This window comes from Oncorhynchus kisutch, linkage group LG7 (genome assembly GCF_002021735.2).
Source record: "Oncorhynchus kisutch isolate 150728-3 linkage group LG7, Okis_V2, whole genome shotgun sequence".
NCBI classification, from domain to species: domain Eukaryota; kingdom Metazoa; phylum Chordata; class Actinopteri; order Salmoniformes; family Salmonidae; genus Oncorhynchus; species Oncorhynchus kisutch.
In genome coordinates, this window is record NC_034180.2 from 36,672,258 (window position 1) to 36,690,675 (window position 18,418).

The 18,418-nt window shown below is 42.8% G+C and overlaps 1 protein-coding gene across 7 annotated transcripts in view; it reads right to left on the reverse strand.

Annotated features, from left to right (window-relative positions):
• LOC109894572 (low density lipoprotein receptor adapter protein 1-B-like) overlaps positions 1–18,418 on the reverse strand; it is a 56,946-nt gene that overhangs the window by 32,587 nt on the left and 5,941 nt on the right. For 6 of the 7 annotated variants that reach the window (XR_004210645.1, XR_004210646.1, XM_020488158.2 and 3 more), the window contains exons 2-3: positions 2,300–2,442; positions 1,098–1,210 (exon numbers count right to left, since the gene is read on the reverse strand). Coding sequence is in view for 5 of the 7 variants with exons in the window: in XM_020488158.2 (XP_020343747.1) it covers positions 1,098–1,210; positions 2,300–2,442 (256 nt within the window). In the remaining 2 variants the exon portion in view is untranslated. Of the gene's footprint in view, positions 1–1,097; positions 1,211–2,299; positions 2,443–11,845; positions 11,917–18,418 lie in introns of those variants that run through there. The other variant, XM_020488159.2, reaches the window with a different exon arrangement.

The following is an 18,418-nucleotide window of genomic DNA, read 5'->3' on the forward strand; positions in this document are numbered from 1 at the left end:
AAATAAACCCAACACATTCCACACAGATTCCGCCCACACACTATAGCGTGCGGGTGGAGAGCCACTCAAAAGATTCAGGCGAAGAGTTAACTCGAGGACATTATCAGTAGTTGATCCACAGCGTACCATGGCTCCATTCGTGTCAGCCATAAAGACTGATGCCTGCTGTGTCTGCCCAGTCCACCTGGGCCTGTGGTGTTTTAGCATTATTGGATTGGACCTGGACTCTTAACTACAGTTCTGCTCTTTCTCTAACGCTGTCCCCTGGAACATGCTCTGTTCTGCAGATGTTCAGAGAAATGACATCATTGGTGATATCGTCACCCCAAGACCTGATTGACAGGTGGTTTGGCCAGTCGGATGGGGACCAAGAGAAGAGGGATGACAGACATAATGAATGACCATCTGCCCTCCCTGTTCCTTTCCACACCAGTACACTGCTGCTCAAACTGTCAACATCACTGCAGAGATCAAATGTCTAGTTTACTAATAACTCAGTGATATAAAAATGCAACGTGTAAAAGGATTCTCCTATAAAAGCCGGATAGTTGGATAGTTAGTGCTTCAGTATGATGGAGAGTTGAGCGATGTGGTTGTGATTCTGCCAACCCCTCTGTCACTGAGAGAGTAATCCAAGTTCTGGCCTTGAGATCCAGTTAAAACTCCACTTCTCATAAATGTGGAATGTTAGACAAGTGATTGAAGTTTGACCTAAGCAGTTACAAGTCACACTCTGTTTTTGAAAGGTGAAATTGAAGGTGTGTTGTGCACGTGTGCTATCGTGCGTTCTCATTTGTCAGTATTCCCACCCCAGGTGAGGGCTCAGACACACAGATGTTGTAGAGGCCTCTTGAGGGAGAGGAGATCACCGCAAATCCCAACACTTTTAGTCTCAACGTGATAGATGAGATGGTCTTGGAAGGGAAGGGAGATTCTGGTGGGGGAAAAAAATAGTTTTTTGCAAGTAAAAAAAATTCTGAACTTGGCCTGATAGAATTTCACATTTCAGCTGCTCACAACCAGAGCATGAGTATATCTTCTTCTCCGTCAGTGAAAAGCAGAGAGAGAGAAACAAAGAGGGAGACATGAGCACTAACCTGTATATGGAGATGTTCTCAATCAGCTGGTTAGAGGCGTAGTCGTAGAGAATGATTCCTCGAGGGGACACCTTTAATGTCACTTTCTGGAGTTTCTTGCCACTGGCTTTGGCCTAGAAAGACAGACAATATTAAATATTTAAAATCAACTAATGCAATCACAAACATTTGCGACACATGCTAGTGTGCAAATCTGTGCTAAAGGTACATATCTAGATTGTCTATTTACATTTCTGCTACCTCCTCCAGTGCTGACACAGAAATTGTCCAAAACACAGCCTTGACACCAGCAGGCATTAATCAAACCTACACGCCCTAGCCAAAACACACTTCCCTCAGAGAAACAAAACACATGATTCAGAAAACCCTGGGGGACGATAACAGCTTTCTAGCTACAATGATACTGGAGAAACAGATCTATTAGACAACTTCATACTATAGTCTGAAGGGATGCATCCAGACCCCTCAGCTGCGAATGATATCCCTAACACACAGAGTCAAGACAAGCAGCTTGTTAGAGTTCTATAACACACAAACACCACTCAGGTGCTTAACAATGTCAACAGAGAGCCTTGGGCAGAGCAATCAACAACAGAGCTTGTTTACACCCGGAAAGGAGAAGGACAGCAGTAGAAAGACTCAAGGCAGTCATCTAAGCCATTCTCGAAAATCCTGCTTTCAACCAGTCAATACAATAAGTATTGGTCCAAAACAACACTACCTAGTGTATTAACTGTCAGGACCTTGTTAGTCTGGTCAGGGTGGCGACAGAGAGCAGAGTGAGTCACCTATGAGACTCTGTCCTGTGTGCCCTGGGCCTGATCAGCGTTCCCTAATTCAATTAGCGTGGAGCTGACAGATCTATTAACAATAAGCCTTTCTCTTACTGTATAATAACCTTGGCCAAAGCAACACACAGATGCATCAGTACTAATTGCATCAGTACTAATCAAATGAAGGCTACAACTTAATGGGAAAATAAATGGGACTGTTTTATACTGTGGTGGTACGGGTATTAAAATATAAGGAGTAGATCACAATCCACTGTATGTTTGGGAAAATTGTCAAAAGGGCCTTTAAAGGTCAGGGAATCTATATAGAATGGAGTTTGCATTTTGAGGGGTTGGTGTGCACAACTCCTTGGGAGAGGATGAGTGGGAGTATAGAAGTGCGTGTGTGTGTGTGTGTGTGTGTGTGCTGACCGTGGCAACAATCCTCTTGACGGCGGCTGCAGAGAGCTCCTCTCCTTTGGGCTGCTCCACCAGCGTGACGCCCAGGTACTTGAGCTGGAACACCATGCCCTCCAGCAGGGTCTCCCGTGTGTCTGTCCAGTTCTCTGGCAGCTCTATGGAGAGGAAAGAGGACACAGGTGAGAAGAGACAGGTACAGGGGACATACAGGTGACAGGTCAGACTGATGGCCCAGCATTCTTCCATCTAGAAACAGACGGTAGGCATATTTCTGACATTAATTTATGATTAAAGTTTTAGGTCATTTAATTTGCTTCACCAGTTTCTGTGTAACATCCTCCAAAGGCCATTAAACTGTACTCTGGTTGTGTGTGACCATTCCTTAGATTGGGGGGGGGGGGGCCGAGCAGACTTTCTCAGACCAAGGTTTATAATACTAACCACGTTTCCATCCTCAGTTTATATGCGAGTAAAGTCATACCAATTTTATAAATGCCGACAGAATTTGTTCGTTCGACATGGTGGGATCTTTTAATGTCGGTAAAATGAATTATGAGATAAATGTTAGTGAAAACACCTTTATGCGCAAATATTGATATAATAACCGTCATATCGCAATGATATGGTGTGCGGTCCTCCCACTCGGGAAACCATGCAGTTTATTAGGCTACAGAATAAATAAGTTATGTTGTTATACACCAGGTGGTTTGGAATTCCCATTTTTAGAGCCTATCCTTACCTAGCAATGCACTACCACAACTAGCCTTAGCACCTGTAACTCGTCATGGATGATTTTAAAGTTACTTCAGATTTGTTTTATCCACTAACATTTGAAGAATGGTGCCAACAAGAAGGAAGAAATTAAACAAGAAGAAGAGCAAGTGGACCAGCAACCTGAGCCTAACATTAGACATGCAGGAATCAGTAGGGCAGTGAAGTTTTTTCTGGAATGGCTGTCAGAAAAGGGGACTAACTGGTAACTTGTTGTATAAAAGCAATAAAACACCAGAGTCCATGGCAAAACACCCTTGTGCATTATTGCTGAAATTAACTCCACAGGGTGGTGAAGGTGCACTGTGATGAGCTTGATGCTCCTTTCCAATAAATAGAGGGTCTTATTCTGTTGACATTATAATCCAATAAAAAGATTCTCGCTCTTATCCATAATAATCTTATCATGTAAACTAGCCTACCCACACTATCTGCGAGCTGTTGGCTACAGCGCACATGCCAAGACTGGAGTAGGCATATTTTAGGGCCAGTATACAAGTATCGCAATATTTTTTTAATGGCAAATATGAAAACACGAAGCAGACCACACTCTTTGGTCCTTTAAAAACCTGCTGTATGTTAAATATTATGTGCTATAGATTGGAAATAAATAAATGCGACTCTGGATGACAACATTATGTTGATTTTCAACATTAAGGCTGTTTTTATAATGATACTAACAGACCTAGCACATTGGCTATTTAACGCAACAGCTTTTGTGATAAAACTATTGCTAGAGTTGAAAATGCGATGGAAACACTTATTGAACATTAGAGTTTTATTCTGTACATGATAACTTAAGCGAAAAAGTACATTTCGTGTGCACTAGTCATCATGCACTGATCTGTATCCGCAACAAGTCAATTTGGTGGAATCCACTACTGTTGGGAAAATGCACATATTTTCTTAATGCAGATTCTTGAATATTTATATATTCAAGAATGCATGAAAATCTGTCGCCAATTCAATGGAAACCTAGCTTCAGCCTTTGGACAGTCACCTTAAAATGTGAAAATCTGCCAAACCAGGCATCTATCCAAATGCAGCAGGACAAACGTTGGTACATGCAGGGAAGGGATTGGCACATCAAGAGCTTTTGTGTCTGCTCTATTAAAAACGTTATCAAAACAGTAAGAATCAGATACATTTTGTCAGAAAGCTGCTCTCCCTACATAGCCGTTCCTTCAAAAAGTTCAATTCTATTAGTGTTCCTTGTTATTGTAGGTTCCCCTCCGGTCTATGAAACAATGACATTCAATTAATCTAATATTGTAATATTATGAGATGAATAGGAGCCCTGCCATTTCATTTCTTGAGCCTTTTAACTCCAGAATACGCTGTGAGCAGCTCAAGGGCTCTCTCCCTCGATCTCTGTATAAGGCCAGATTGACTAAATGCCTCAGGCTCAGAACAACAGTTAGAGCTGGGCAAAGCAGAGGACTACTATTACCTATAGCCAACTACCCCTCTCCCATGAGACCTCAGTCTCAGCCAAGGCCATGAGGGATCACTGCATATATTAAGTTATTCAATTCTTGTATCTGAGCTCCTAGAGTGTGCGGCTCTCCTTTCATTTCAGGGATCACTGCAATAGAGGAACACAAACGAATATGCACAGACATGCACACAATCCTCTACATAGCTGCGATTGACATATCAGGCTTCTTATTCAGAGTGCCTTAAGCACCATGTTTAAATACACTGACTTAATGATTTTTGTTACAGGCTTAGAACTGAAAGGTTGGCCAGTACACTGAAATAGCCTAATTCATGTTTCAGAGACGAAAGACGAATGACAAAGTTTGTTTTGGACTGCTTTCATTATAAAAACAAAATGTTTAATCTTCATACTGCACTTCCTTCCTGAAAACAGAAAACATAAAAAAGGTCTGTATCAAAAAAGAAAAATGGTAGAAACTTACTCGATAGTGACACAGAAATTTGGAAGGGAAGAAATGACATACACACAGCTAGGATTACAACAGCTAGGATCTCCAAGGACTGGGATGCTCCCCCACACACACCCTCCAACACCTCAAACCTTTTATTGACTCGTTGCTCTTAAGAGGAGCATTCACAAGCATCAGGGTGCTCATTTCTGTTTGACCACCATGAGACATGGCCACCTGCCCCCTTGCCACTGCTCATTTCTTGGGAGGTCTCTGGTGGTCAGTGATATATGTTGACCTCAGGGTCATCTAGATGGAAGATCCTGTCTTCACAGCAGCCGTGGTCTTACAGAGACATTCAGCCAACTGCAAAGGTTACTACTGTAGGTTAAAATCATGAGCATGATTACATGGATTCCATGTAGGCTATTCTTCACTGCAAAAGGTTAAGATTCTTATGCTTTCACCCTATGCTTTCACCCTATGGAGCCACAGTCATATTCTACCAATGTAAAATGCCTGAGGTCTAGCTTGCTACTTTGCTTGCGTTTCAGAACCAAAATCTACCCATCGAAGGCCACACTCAAGGACACTGGTTTGAAAAGTGCAACAACGTGACTTCCCTTAAAAGCCTAACAAGGAGTTGAAACTAGAAACAAACATTTTCAAATAAGGAATCTATCATTTTCATCTCTCTCCCCACCCTTGGCGACCAGCCTTCAGTAAAACACAGGCTTTGTCCATTCCAACCTCCTCAATCCATCCATCCTTCTCCATTTTATACAAAGTAGTACTGTGCACCTCCCATAGTCTTTTCTTGACTTGGTGACTGTGAAGAAACCTCTGGTGGCGTATGCATGGGTGTCCAAGCTGTGTGCTAGTAGCTTCTTAGGGCTGAGATCCCGCTAACGGGATCGATACGACAACAGCCAGTGAAAGTGCAGGGCGCCAAATTAAAAACAACAGAAATCCCATAATTAAAATACCTCAAACATAGAAGTATTTCACACCATTTTAAAAGATACACTTCTTGTTAATCCCACCACAGTGTCCGATTTCAAATAGGCTTTACGGCGAAAGCACCACAAACGATTATGTTAGGTCAAAGCCAAGTCACAGAAAAACACAGCTATTTTTCCAGCCAAAGAGTCACAAAAATCAGAAATAGCGATATAATTAATCCCTAACCTTTGATGATCTTCATCAGATGAAGCTCACGTTACACATTTATGTTTTGTTCAATAAAGTTCATATTTATATCAAAAAATCTCAGTATACATTGGCGCGTTGTTCAGTAGTTCCAAAAACATCCGATGATTTTGCAGAGAGCCACATCAATTTACAGAAATTCTCATAATAAATGTTGATGAAAATACAAGTGTTATGCATAGAACTCTTTGTGGCACCTGACCACACAACTGAACAGTAGCACAGGTGTGACAAAACTAGGGCCTGTAGGACCTGCCTTGTTGATAGTGTTGTTAAAAAGGCAGATCAGCGCTTAGCTCCTGTTGAATCAATATGTTTTGACCATGACAGTTTACAATCAAGGGTTACTCCAAGCAGTTCAGTCACCTCAACCCACTCAACTTCCAAATTATTTATTACCACATTTAGTTGAGGTTTAGGGTCCCAAATACAATGCTTTTAGTTTATGAAATATTTACAGTGCATTCGGAAAGTATTCAGACCCCTTCCCTTTCTCCACATTGTTACAGCCTTATTCTAAAATGGATTAAAAGCACATTGTTTCCTCCTCAATCTACACACAATACCCATAATAACAACGCGAAAACAAGTAAAAATATTTAGCAAATTTAAAAAACAAATACCTTATTTACATAAGAATTCAGACCCTTTGCTACAAGACTTGAAATTGAGCTCAGGTGCATCCTGTTTCCATTGATCATGCTTAAGATGTTTCTACAACTTGACTGGAGTCCACTTGTGGTAAATTCAATTGATTGGACATGATTTGGAAAGGCACACACCTGTCTATATAAAGTCCCACAGTTGACAGTGCAAAAACCAAGCCATGAGGTCAAAGGAGTTCCAAGACAGGATTGTGTCAATGCACAGATCTGGCGAAGGGTGCCAAAAAAAATTCTGCCGCATTACCGGTCCCCAAGAACACGGTGGCCTCCATCATTCTTAAATGGAAGAAGTTTGGAACCACCAAGACTCTTCCTAGAGCTGGCTGCCCAGCCAAACTGAATAAACAGGGGAGAAGCGCCTTGATCAGGGAGGTGACCAAGAACCCGATGGTCACTCTGACAGTGCTCCTCTGTGGAGATGGGAGAACCTTCCAGAAGGACAACCAGCTCTGCAGCACTCCACCAACCAGGCCTTTATGGCCTTTATGGTAGAGTGGCCAGACGGAAGCCAGTCCTCAGTAAAATGCACAACATCCGTCTTGGAGTTTGCCAAAGTCACCTAAAAGGACTCTTTCTAGTTTGATGAAACCAAGACTGAACTCTTTGGCCTGAATGCCAAGCATCAGATCTGGAGGAAACCTGGCACCTTCACTACAGTGAAGCATGGTGTTGGCAGCATCATGCTGTGGGGATGTTTTTCCAGTGGCAGGGACTGGGAGGCTAGGATCGAGGGAAAGATGAATGGAACAAAGTACAGAGTGATCCTTGATGAAAACCTGCTCCAGAGCGCTCAGGACATTAGACTGGGGGGGGGTTCACCTTCCAACAGGACAACAACCCTAGGCACACAGCCAAGACAACACAGGAGTGGCTTCGGGACAAGTCTCTGAAGTGGCCCAACCAGAGCCCAGAATTGAACCCGATCGAACATCTCTGGATAGACCAGAAAATAGCTGTGCGGCAACACTCCCCATGCAACCTGACAGAGCTTGAGAAGAATTGAAGAAACTCCCCCAAATACAGATATGCCAAGCTTATAGCATCATACCCAATACAAGGCTGTAATTGCTGCCAAAAGGTGCTTCAACAAAATACTGAGTAAAGGGTCTGAATACTTATGTAATTATGATTAATTTTTAATACAATTGCAAAAACCGTGGCGTGCTTGTTGAATGTCCTTCCCTAGAAGCATGCTGAAAGCCTTGTCAATTTGTTTACATTAAAATAGCATTGTACCTTGATCGGACCACAAAGGTCTTAAAAGCTATAGTACCCGAAAGGGCATCAAGCCGTCTGAAATTACAAGCATCTGCATACTTTAGACACTTTACTTTTCCCTCCAGGGGCATTTCCTCCATTCTTTTATCTCAACACACGTGTACTGCGTGGTTCACTGAGACCAATCCCTACTAGAGGCTGTGGGGTTGACAACAGTTCACTCTAAATACAGAGCCTCAGTGTAATCCTTTCTCCTTGTCCCCTCCCCCCTCCCGCTCTCAGAACCATAAATATACATGGCTGTGCTCTTTCGCTTCTTCCGTCCCTCCCCTCACACTCTCTCCTTACTTCTTAAAGAAAACCACAGGAGTGGCTGAGATAAGCAGGGAAAGAGATAATATACTCCAGCAAAATTATATACCACAAAGTGAAAACATTTTCATGCTATTTTCATGCCCAAAATCAATTTAGTGATGGAGGGAGGGCCAATTCTCCACATGCCAATTACTCCTGAAATACCTACATTAAAGTACATTCACCCTTTGAAGCCAAACTCAAATGTCTATGAGAGAGGGGTAGCCTATTCTAAGAGTGCTGCTTCGTATGGATAATAATCCATTTCCATATTGTAACAGAGCGCCACATTCTCATTCTTCTTCTCTTGCTGCCCAGGAGAGGTTATTAGCTCACACTTCAAAGGCTGCCTATGCTGGCTGGACCACAGCGCTGCCTGTAACGGAGTGCTGGACGCTGGAACACTGCTGCACACACGGCCCAGGCCGTTTGTCGCTGTCAGAGGACCACAGCTGCTCCCAGAACAGGGGGCGTGAGTATGGTCGACCCAGCCCGTGATCTTCAAAGCCAAGCCTGGATAATGAAACGGTAGAGGTGTGTGTGTGTGTGTGTGTGTGGAGGCGACTCTGACTGAGGCACAGGAGGGACAGTGTTGTTGTTATTGACCAAATACTTATTTTCCACCATAATTTGCAAATAAATTCATTAAAAATCCTACAATGTGATTTTCTGGATTTTTCTTCCTCATTTTGTCGGTCATGGTTGAAGTGTACCTATGATGAAAATTACAGGCCTCTCTCATCTTATTAAGTGGTAGAACTTGCACAATTGGTGGCTGACTAAATACTTTTTTGCCCCACTGTACATTCCTGTAGGTATATTTCTGTTTGAGGTAATACAACATATGCCCCTCTATAAATAAAAGACAAGGCCCTTTTTAAAAATCCCATTATTAATGTATAGACATTCTCCAAACAGTAGACTATACACCAGTCAGTCTATGTCATAGCTGTGAGAAGTGTGATCCAATTCCAGTGTCTTCTGTCACAGCAGATAGAATGGTGCTTCCCTCAGAGCTGTGGCAGTGAGAGGTGTCAGACTAATCCTGCAGAGAGACAGAGAGAGCAGTCTGCTCCACAGCCCTCTAATCAAACAAGCTGTGAGGAGCCCACTGACACACTGCCGTGCTGATACACCACCACCAGTCCTCTGCTTCTCCTCTCCTCCTCGATCAGACCAGTCTTAACACATCAGTCACGAAGGGAGGGAGGGAGGGAAACAAATAAACCCTACTACCTTCCTCCTCCTTTCTTTCTCTCCATCCGTCAGTGTTCTACCTCATCTGAACCTAGAATAGTTTCAGGGGACTGTGCCTAGTGAAAATGACCTTATTTGGCCCCCCACTGTCTTATTGTGTCTTATTGTGAAGTGGAGCTTGTCTGGTAGCTGTATCGTGGGAAGATGGCAGCAGTGAGATAAAACCAGTGATCAGCTCTGAATATCAAACAGATGTGCCAGCGGCTACAAACTGTCTCCTAGACTACCGGTAGGCAAGAGTGTTAGCCGGTAATTGATTGACAGTGAATGGACATTCTGCCCATCTGAGGTCTCTCAGTACTAGTGGGAAGCAGGGTTCATTTGGTCAAAAATAACTATGGCAACAAAAAAAACACAAAAAAAAACACTCGTCAACCTATTTTTACTGACTAAAACTATGACAAAAAACGATAACTATTACAAATGACTTTTAATTTTAGTCTATGAAATTTTTACAAAACAAGAACATTTAACATGAAGCTCCTTTTCATCGGTTTCGTCCAATCAATCCATACAAACCTCTTTGTCAGAATTGAAAATGTTCAGTTCTGTGGTTGATTGAGCTGAACTGCCCAGCTCTCCCACACAGCACCCAGGCGGTCACTTCCGTCACTCGTCAATCTTTTGAACTGGTGCGAAGCCAGGACACTTGACTTGTACCTAACCTCAACTAGAAACAATGTTTAACCTTCTCTTACTTTCATCTAGGCTATTTTTTCTTTGATCACGTCAGAATCTTTATTTTCCCATGTGCACTGTTATTCATTCAGTGTGTCGCTGCTCTGGCAACATGGTCCGCAAATGCGAGTTGTGGCTGCTTTTTATCATATGGGAAAAATAAATGCTATTTGTTGAATATTAGGAGTACAGTAATACTTCTGGCATTTTTGTAAAGCTCAAATTCTCCCCTTTTCAAGGAAACCACTGTTATTTAAAGAACACCCTCTTACCTGTCTAACAGAATACACTCTTTATCCACAATATAGCAGGGGGTGTAAAGCCTTAACACATATGTTCTTCCAGCAGCAGACTATGATCGATAATGTCAAAAGTCGCACTGAAGTCTAAGAAAACCGCTCCCACAATGCTTTTATCAATTTCTCTCAGAAAATCAGTCATGTGTAAATGCCATGCTTGTTGAATATCCTTCTGTATAAGTGTGCTGAAAGTCTGTAAAATATCATTGTATCTGGTAAAACACAGTTAAGAACATAAAGCCTCAATTATATTAACTCGTGAAAAAATTAAAATGTTTTATTTAGTATGGAACAGACTATCAACCTCTCCTGGTACAATGAGCAGTGGAGATGCCAACATTTCTGATCAGGGGGATTGGAATCAAAGGGACTGCAGGCCTGATACCATGGAGAGGAGAGACAGAGGAGACAGAGGGTAAGCAGATACTGCAGGGTTCTGTGCCAAGAGGAAGTGAGGCTGGAGATTAAGAGGTGGGGAGACATAGGGTCACATCAGATCACTGATGTCTCCACCATCAACAACCGCAGTTACCGCAGATAGAGGACAGGAATCCAGCCCGCTCATCTAAGTATAGGCTACCCTCTGCCCTGGAACTAAAGACAAGAGGGGGACTGGGAGGGTGAAAGACAGTGAGGGAAAGACAGCCAAGGAGAGCGAGAACAAATGAGAGTCAAACAGAGCAAGATGAAATAAAGAGGTGCACACACACTCTCAACCAGAAGGAGACATCCTACAGCCAGTCTGACAGGCCATTACACGTTATTCAGATATGCGGGACATGCAACAGTCTAATCACCGTGGAAACAGGCAGCAACTCTCAGAGAATGCAGCCCGAGCAGACAGCGATAGGGAGGCTCAGAGCGACTGAAGGAGATAGGCATTCAATGATACAGACTATGAAAACACAAATCATGGCTGTGCATTTCCACGATGTGACAGCCTAGGGTGTTCATGGTTTCTAGCCATGGCGTTAAGAATCTCAAGACAGGCTATTCACTAGTTGACAAGGGAGTGCTGATGGCCCCTAAATAGCATCAACAAAAGGAAAGACACAAACAAACCCACCCCTCTCAGAGGACCACCTATTTTACACAACACCATGTAGGCTGTAGTGACAAGCCAGATCAGGTTGCCAGGTCTTCAGTGAGTGAAGTAAAGTGCTAGCTGACGTGGGCTAACCCACTCACCTTACACATGGGCAGAGAAAAGGCACTTACTGTCTCTCAAGTACTCCCTCTCTAGTATCATCGCAACGGCAGCCCAAATCAAGTCACTGTAAAGCCACACGGACATGAGAAATGAAAACTATTAAGAAATCGGTTACTAAGTCAGTCAGTTACACAACAACCTGCCATCAGAGACCTTCCCAGGGTTGGGTAGGTTACTTTGTAAATGTAATCCATTACAATTACTAGTTACTTGTGCAAAATTGGCATCAGTAATGTACATTTTAGATTACACAAGCTCAGTAATGTCATCTGATTACGTTCAGTTACTTTATGATTACATTCCCCTTAAGAGGTATTAGAAGAAAAAAAGGATCCATCAAAACGCATTTGCTGTGTCATCATAGTGGTCTCCGACTTGTGGTCAGACTCGCTGAGGTGGAACAAACTTTTACATTTTTCCATTCTGAATTGGATGTCATTGAGAAAACAGAAGTGTCAATGTAAATTTTTCAAAAATCCTTTCTGAATTCAAAAGTAATCTAGTTGTTCAAAGGTGTCCGATTACAATATTGTTGCTGGTAACTGTTTTTTTTGTAATCAGATTCAAATGTTACTCCCAAACTGTGATGTTTGGCCGGGGTAGGCCGTCATTGTAAATAAGAATTTGTTCTTAACTGACTTGCCTAGCTAAAAAAACAAAACAAAAAACACACACATACATATTTTTTTTTTTTATGTAGCAGTAAAAAATATTATAGGTGGGTACACTCATTGCCGGTCACGCTGAAAAAGGTAATGCTTCCTATACTTAATGCATTTTCTGCAAAGGGTGTGTAAACAGTTGGGCAAATTAAAAAAGGTGGGGAAAATGGTGTTACCCTCCATTAAAACCCCTGCTCCACAACCTTTGGCCTTCCTCCTTCCACTGGCAGGCTGAATGACTTGTGCCTGAGCCAGTGGGAGGGAAGGGGTCTGCTGCTCTACTCTGCTGTGCTGCTCCAGGTTACATACAAACACAAACAAGACTTTCAGGTCAATTAACAAGCCCCGCAGCTCCAGAAAGTCAAGCCTGCTGTATCAAAAGTTTTGCCTTTGTAGAGCCTGAACAAGTTTCCGACAGTTGAGCGCTCCCTGCATGGGTTTGGTGTTGAGCAGAGCTGAATGCTGCCTGCCTGGCTGAAGCCTGGCTAAATGAATGAGCCTGCAAATAGCTCCTGGTCCATGAAGTAACTAAGCACTCTGATCCCCAGCAGAATGCAGGCCTGTCAAAGAGGCATTGTTTAGACTAGAGCAGGCCCAACGCTCCGCTCTGCCCACCTGCATATGACCTACTGTACTCCCACCACATACAAAAAGAGTACGGATTCATTTTCAACGGTCCTCTAATTCTTGCACTCATATGCATGTAAACTCTCTTTCGGTCATATAGCCACACACAGAACTTCAATTGTCGGCTGGTGGGGAGTAAATTTCATGGCTTGCACTGGCATGTGCATATTGAAGATGGCAGTGACCCAGTCAGCAGTGTGGCTGTTAACCAGGGACAGAGTTAACACACAACTAGCCACCCTGTGTATGTGAGCCCCATTGATCTGTGAGTACAGTAAACACAGTGGGGAATCTGGGATGGACACACACACACTACCCACCAGGTCTGACAGTGACTATCTTTATGTGTGTGCACATGTATTTGCCAACATGTGGACACTTTCAAACACAAACAAGAGGTGATCCAGGGAGAACAGCCTTCGCGTCAGAGAGTGACAGAATGGACTGTGCTGTTTGGGGACAGAACTCAGTTTGGAAGTACACAACCTAAAAACAAACAGGACTGAGAAGTGTATTGATCTCATGGTCTGTTACAACAATGCTAGAGATACACCTCCATGTCCACTAATCACTATGCTGAACTCCAGAGTAGTGCTGTCGGACGGAGCAGTCTGATTTAAGGGCTCATCTGACCTATCTCCCCTCACCTCCTAGTGAAGATCTGATTCCAATCAGGGTACTTAGTGCTCATTGAGTAACCTGCAGACTCAGACCTGGAGAGAGCTCTGGGGAGCAGGAGAGATTAACACGTGGTGAGATTCGCTTCACTTGTTTTCACAGGTAAAAAGAGTGATTTAAACCACAGGAGATACATGATTTACTTCACAAACAGTATGCTTGGCACAGTAGTGAGTAAGAACTCCTGTAGGTCACATTATGCATTTAAACCCACTCAACCCTGTCTTGTGCCTACTAGCCTATGTGCAGAACAGTGCCTGGCACCAACTCCAGCTCCTCACAGAGACAGAGAAGTGGCTGCTGTGGAGGCAGTGGACTGAAAGGAGGCTTTGTGAGACAGGCTGAGGAGGCCAGTGGAGACTGGAGAGTAAGGAGGTGTGCAGCTGTGACAGACTTCTTCTGCCTGGTACACAGTAGTACACACTATTGCTGCTGCCTTCAACTCAGCTACTGAGGGGAGAGTTAAGATGTTTACATTACGTCAGAGGCTTAGAGCAATATTATACACTTTCACATATAAACATGGACCAACGTACTCTATAGTACATGTCAAGTGTTTACTTTACAACTGGAACCTTTTCCAAGCCTGTCCAAGCAATTAAGAAGTGGACAGTGCACTTCTATGGAGGACCAGACCTGCCGAAATTCAAATTTAAAAAATGCACACAATTTAAAAAATGAGCAAAGAAATATAAAAAATAATGACTAAAATTAATACATTCTATACATGTTTATTCTTATTTATGTATTATCCAATTATTCAAACGTTTCATTTTGTTAATTTATATATTTATTTACACTGCACAAAAATGTAACATATCAAAATAAAATAAAATGTTATTTGTCACATACACATGGTTAGCAGATGTTAATGCGAGAGTAGCGAAATGCTTGTGCTTCTAGTTCCGACCATGCAGGAATATCTAACCTAACAATTTCAAAACAACTAACTTATACACACAAGTTTAAAGGAATGAATAAGAATATGTACATAAAATATATGAATGAGTGATGGCCGAACAGCATAGGCAAGATGGAGTAGATGCTATAGAGATATATATATGAGAGGAGTAATGTAGGGTATGTAAACATTATATAAAGTGGCATTGTTTAAAGTGGCGAGTGATACATTTTTCCATTATTAAAGTGGCTGGAGTTGAGTCAGTATGTTGGCAGCAGCCACTCAATGTTAGTGGTGGCTGTTTAACAGTCTGATGGCCTTGAGATAGAAGCTGTTTTTCAGTCTCTCGGTCCCCGCTTTGATGCACCTGTACTGACCTCGCCTTCTGGATGATAGCGGGGTGAACAGGCAGTGGCTCGGGTGGTTGTTGTGTATTGATTTTAAGAAAGGCATTGATGTTTATGGTTAGGTACACGTTGGTGCAACGACAGTCCTTTTTCCGGGAATGCGCACCGCATCGATTATATGCAACGCAGGACACGCTAGATAAACTAGTAATATCATCAACCATGTGTAGTTAACTAGTGTTTATGATTGATTGATTGTTTTTTTATAAGATAAGTTTAATGCTAGCTAGCACCTTACCTTGGCTTACTGCATTCGCGTAACAGGCAGTCTCCTTGTGGAGTGCAATGAGAGGTAGGTGGTTAGAGCGTTGGACTAGTTAACTGTAAGGTTGCAAGATTGAATCCCCGAGTTGACAAGGTAAAAATCTGTCATTCTGCCCCTGAACAAGGCAGTTAACCCACCGTTCCTAGGCAGTCATTGAAAATAAGAACGTGTTCTTAACTGACTTGCCTAGTTAAATAAAGTTGTAAATAAATAGGCCAAATCGGTGTCCAAAAATACCGATTTCCGATTGTTATGAAAACTTGAAAAATCGGCCCTAATTAATCAGCCATTCCGATTAATCGGTCGACCTCTACTGTCTGTGTGGGTGGACCAATTCAGTTTGTCCGTGATGTGTACGCCAAGGAACTTAAACTTTCCACCTTCTCCACTACTGTCCCGTCGATGTGGATAGGGGGCTGCTCCCTCTGCTGTTTCCTGAAGTCCACAATCATCTCCTTTGTTTTGTTGACGTTGAGTGTGAGGTCATTTTCCTGACACCACACTCCGAGGGCCCTCACCTCCTCCCTTTAGGCCGTCTCGTCGTTGTTGATAATCAAGCCTACCACTAGTGTCATCTGCAAACTTGATGATTGAGTTGGAGGCGTGCATGGCCACACAGTCATAGGTGAACAGGGAGTACAGGAGAGGGCTGAGAACACACCCATGTGAGGCCCCAGTGTTGAGGATCAGTGGGGTGGAGATGTTACCTACCCTCACCACCTGGGGACGGCCCGTCAGGAAGTCCAGGACCCAGTTGCACAGGATGGGGTAGAGACCCAGGGTCTCGAGTTTAATGGCGAGTTGGGAGGGTACTATGGTGTTAAATGCTGAGCTGTAGTCGATGAACAGCATTCTTACATAGGTATTCCTCTTATCCAGATGGGTTAGGGTGAGTGTGCCGTGTGATTGCGATTGCTTCGTCTGTGGACCTATTGGGGCGGGTCTACACGCAACAACTTCAAAGATTTTACTGAGTTACAGTTCATATAAGGAAATTAGTCAATTGAAATAAATTCACAAGTCCCTAATCACATGACTGGGAATACAGATATGCATCTGTTGGTCACAGATAGGGGCATGGATCAGAAAACCAGTCAGTATCTGGTGTGACCACCATTTGCCTCATGCAGCGTGACACATCTCCTTCACATAGAGTTGATCATGCTGTTGATTGTGGCCAGTGGGATGTTGTCCCACTTCTCTTCAATGGCTGTGCAAAGTTGCTGGATATTGGTGGGAACTGAAACATGCTGTCGTACACGTCAATCCAGAGCATCCCAAACATTGGGTTTCAGTATCTCATCACAGTATCTCTGTGCATTCAAATTTGCATCGATAAAATGCAGTTGTGTTTGTTGTCTGTAGCTCAAGCCTGCCAATAACCCCACCATGGGGCACTGTTCACAACAATGACATAAGCAAACCACTCGCCCACACTGCCATCTGCCCAGGTACAGTTGAAACCGGGATTCATCCGTGAAGAGCACACTTCTCCAGCATGCCACTGGCCATCGAAGGTGAACATTTGCCCACTAAAGTCAGGTACAACGCCAATCATGTCAAGACCCTGGAGAGAACCACGAGCACGCAGATGACCTTCCCGGAGACATTTTCTGATAGTTTGTGCAGAAATTCTTTGGTTTTGCAAACCCAGTTTCATCCAACCCAAAAGGTGAAGAAGCCGGATGTGGAGGTCCTGTTATTGGGACCACGGTTATATATCCCCTTGACTGTTATGATGGGGAGAAAATCTGAGCTGTAAAATGTTGGACCAGTAGCCATGAGGTTATAGCCTAGGGTTAATTATGGCTGGCATTGGTTACAATCTGCCTCAATATCAATGTTGCCAGCTAATGTATATGAGGGATAGTAGGCTTATACTGGACCAGGCTATCTGAATGTCCACATGATGGTGAGGAGGAAACCTAAATATTCATTATTTATTAGGAAAAACTAAAATGGCTGTGACTAAAACTAAACATTTTTTAGTCGACTGAACTAAAACTAACGAAGAATGCAATTACTAAAATGTGACTAAGACTAAAATGTATTAAGACAAACTCAAATGTAAAATATACTGAACAAAAAGAGTGTATGGAACATGTAGTTTTAGTTCAATGTTTCGAGCTGAAATAAAAGATCCCAGAAATGTTCCATAAGCACAAAAACTTTATTTCGCTCAAATTGTGCACAAATTTGTTTACATCCCCGTTAGTGAGAATTTCTCCTTTGTCAAGATAATCCATGACCAGTGTGGTATATCAAGAAGCTGATTAACACGGCACAATTATTACAGGTGCACCTTGTGCTGGGGACAATAAAAAGACACTCTAAAATGTGCAGTTGTGTCACACAACACAATGCCACAGATGTCTCAAGTTGAGAGTGCATGCAATTGGCATACTGACAGCAGGAATGTTACCAGAGCTGAGACAAGCCACCCGGACAGCTGATGAAACTGAGGAGTATTGCTGTCTGTAGTAAAGCCCTTTTGTGGGGAAAAACTTATTCTGATTGGCTGGACCTGGCTCCCCAGTGAAATCCATAGATTAGGACATAATTGATGTCAATTGACAGATTTCCATATATGAGCTGTAACTCAGTAAAATCATTGAAATTGTAGCATGTTGGGTTTATATTTTGGTTCAGCATAGATAATGGTTTATGATAATTGCAGTTTAGTTCATTATCTAGCTAGCTATTTGTAAAACTGAGAGTCTGGCTGTAAAACACAGCCATCTAGCCTCAGACTATCAGTTGTAGCCAAGCTAGCTAGCTAGCTTGATACTCACTCTGTAACGTTAGCTTACCATACTTGTCTGGCCAAATGGACAGTCCTCTCGCCCATCCCAGTCAAATCCTTGCCTACTCCAGTCTTCTTCTCGGTTCAAAACTATATGACTGTAGTCCGGTGCCTTATTGTCATAAGCAACACACTCAAAACAAAGCCACCTGGTCAATGGCTCAATGTTTCTAAACTGTTCACCTGTTTCTACATCAAGCAAAGTCAATGTTGCATCGGTTACGTGCGGTACAGCAAC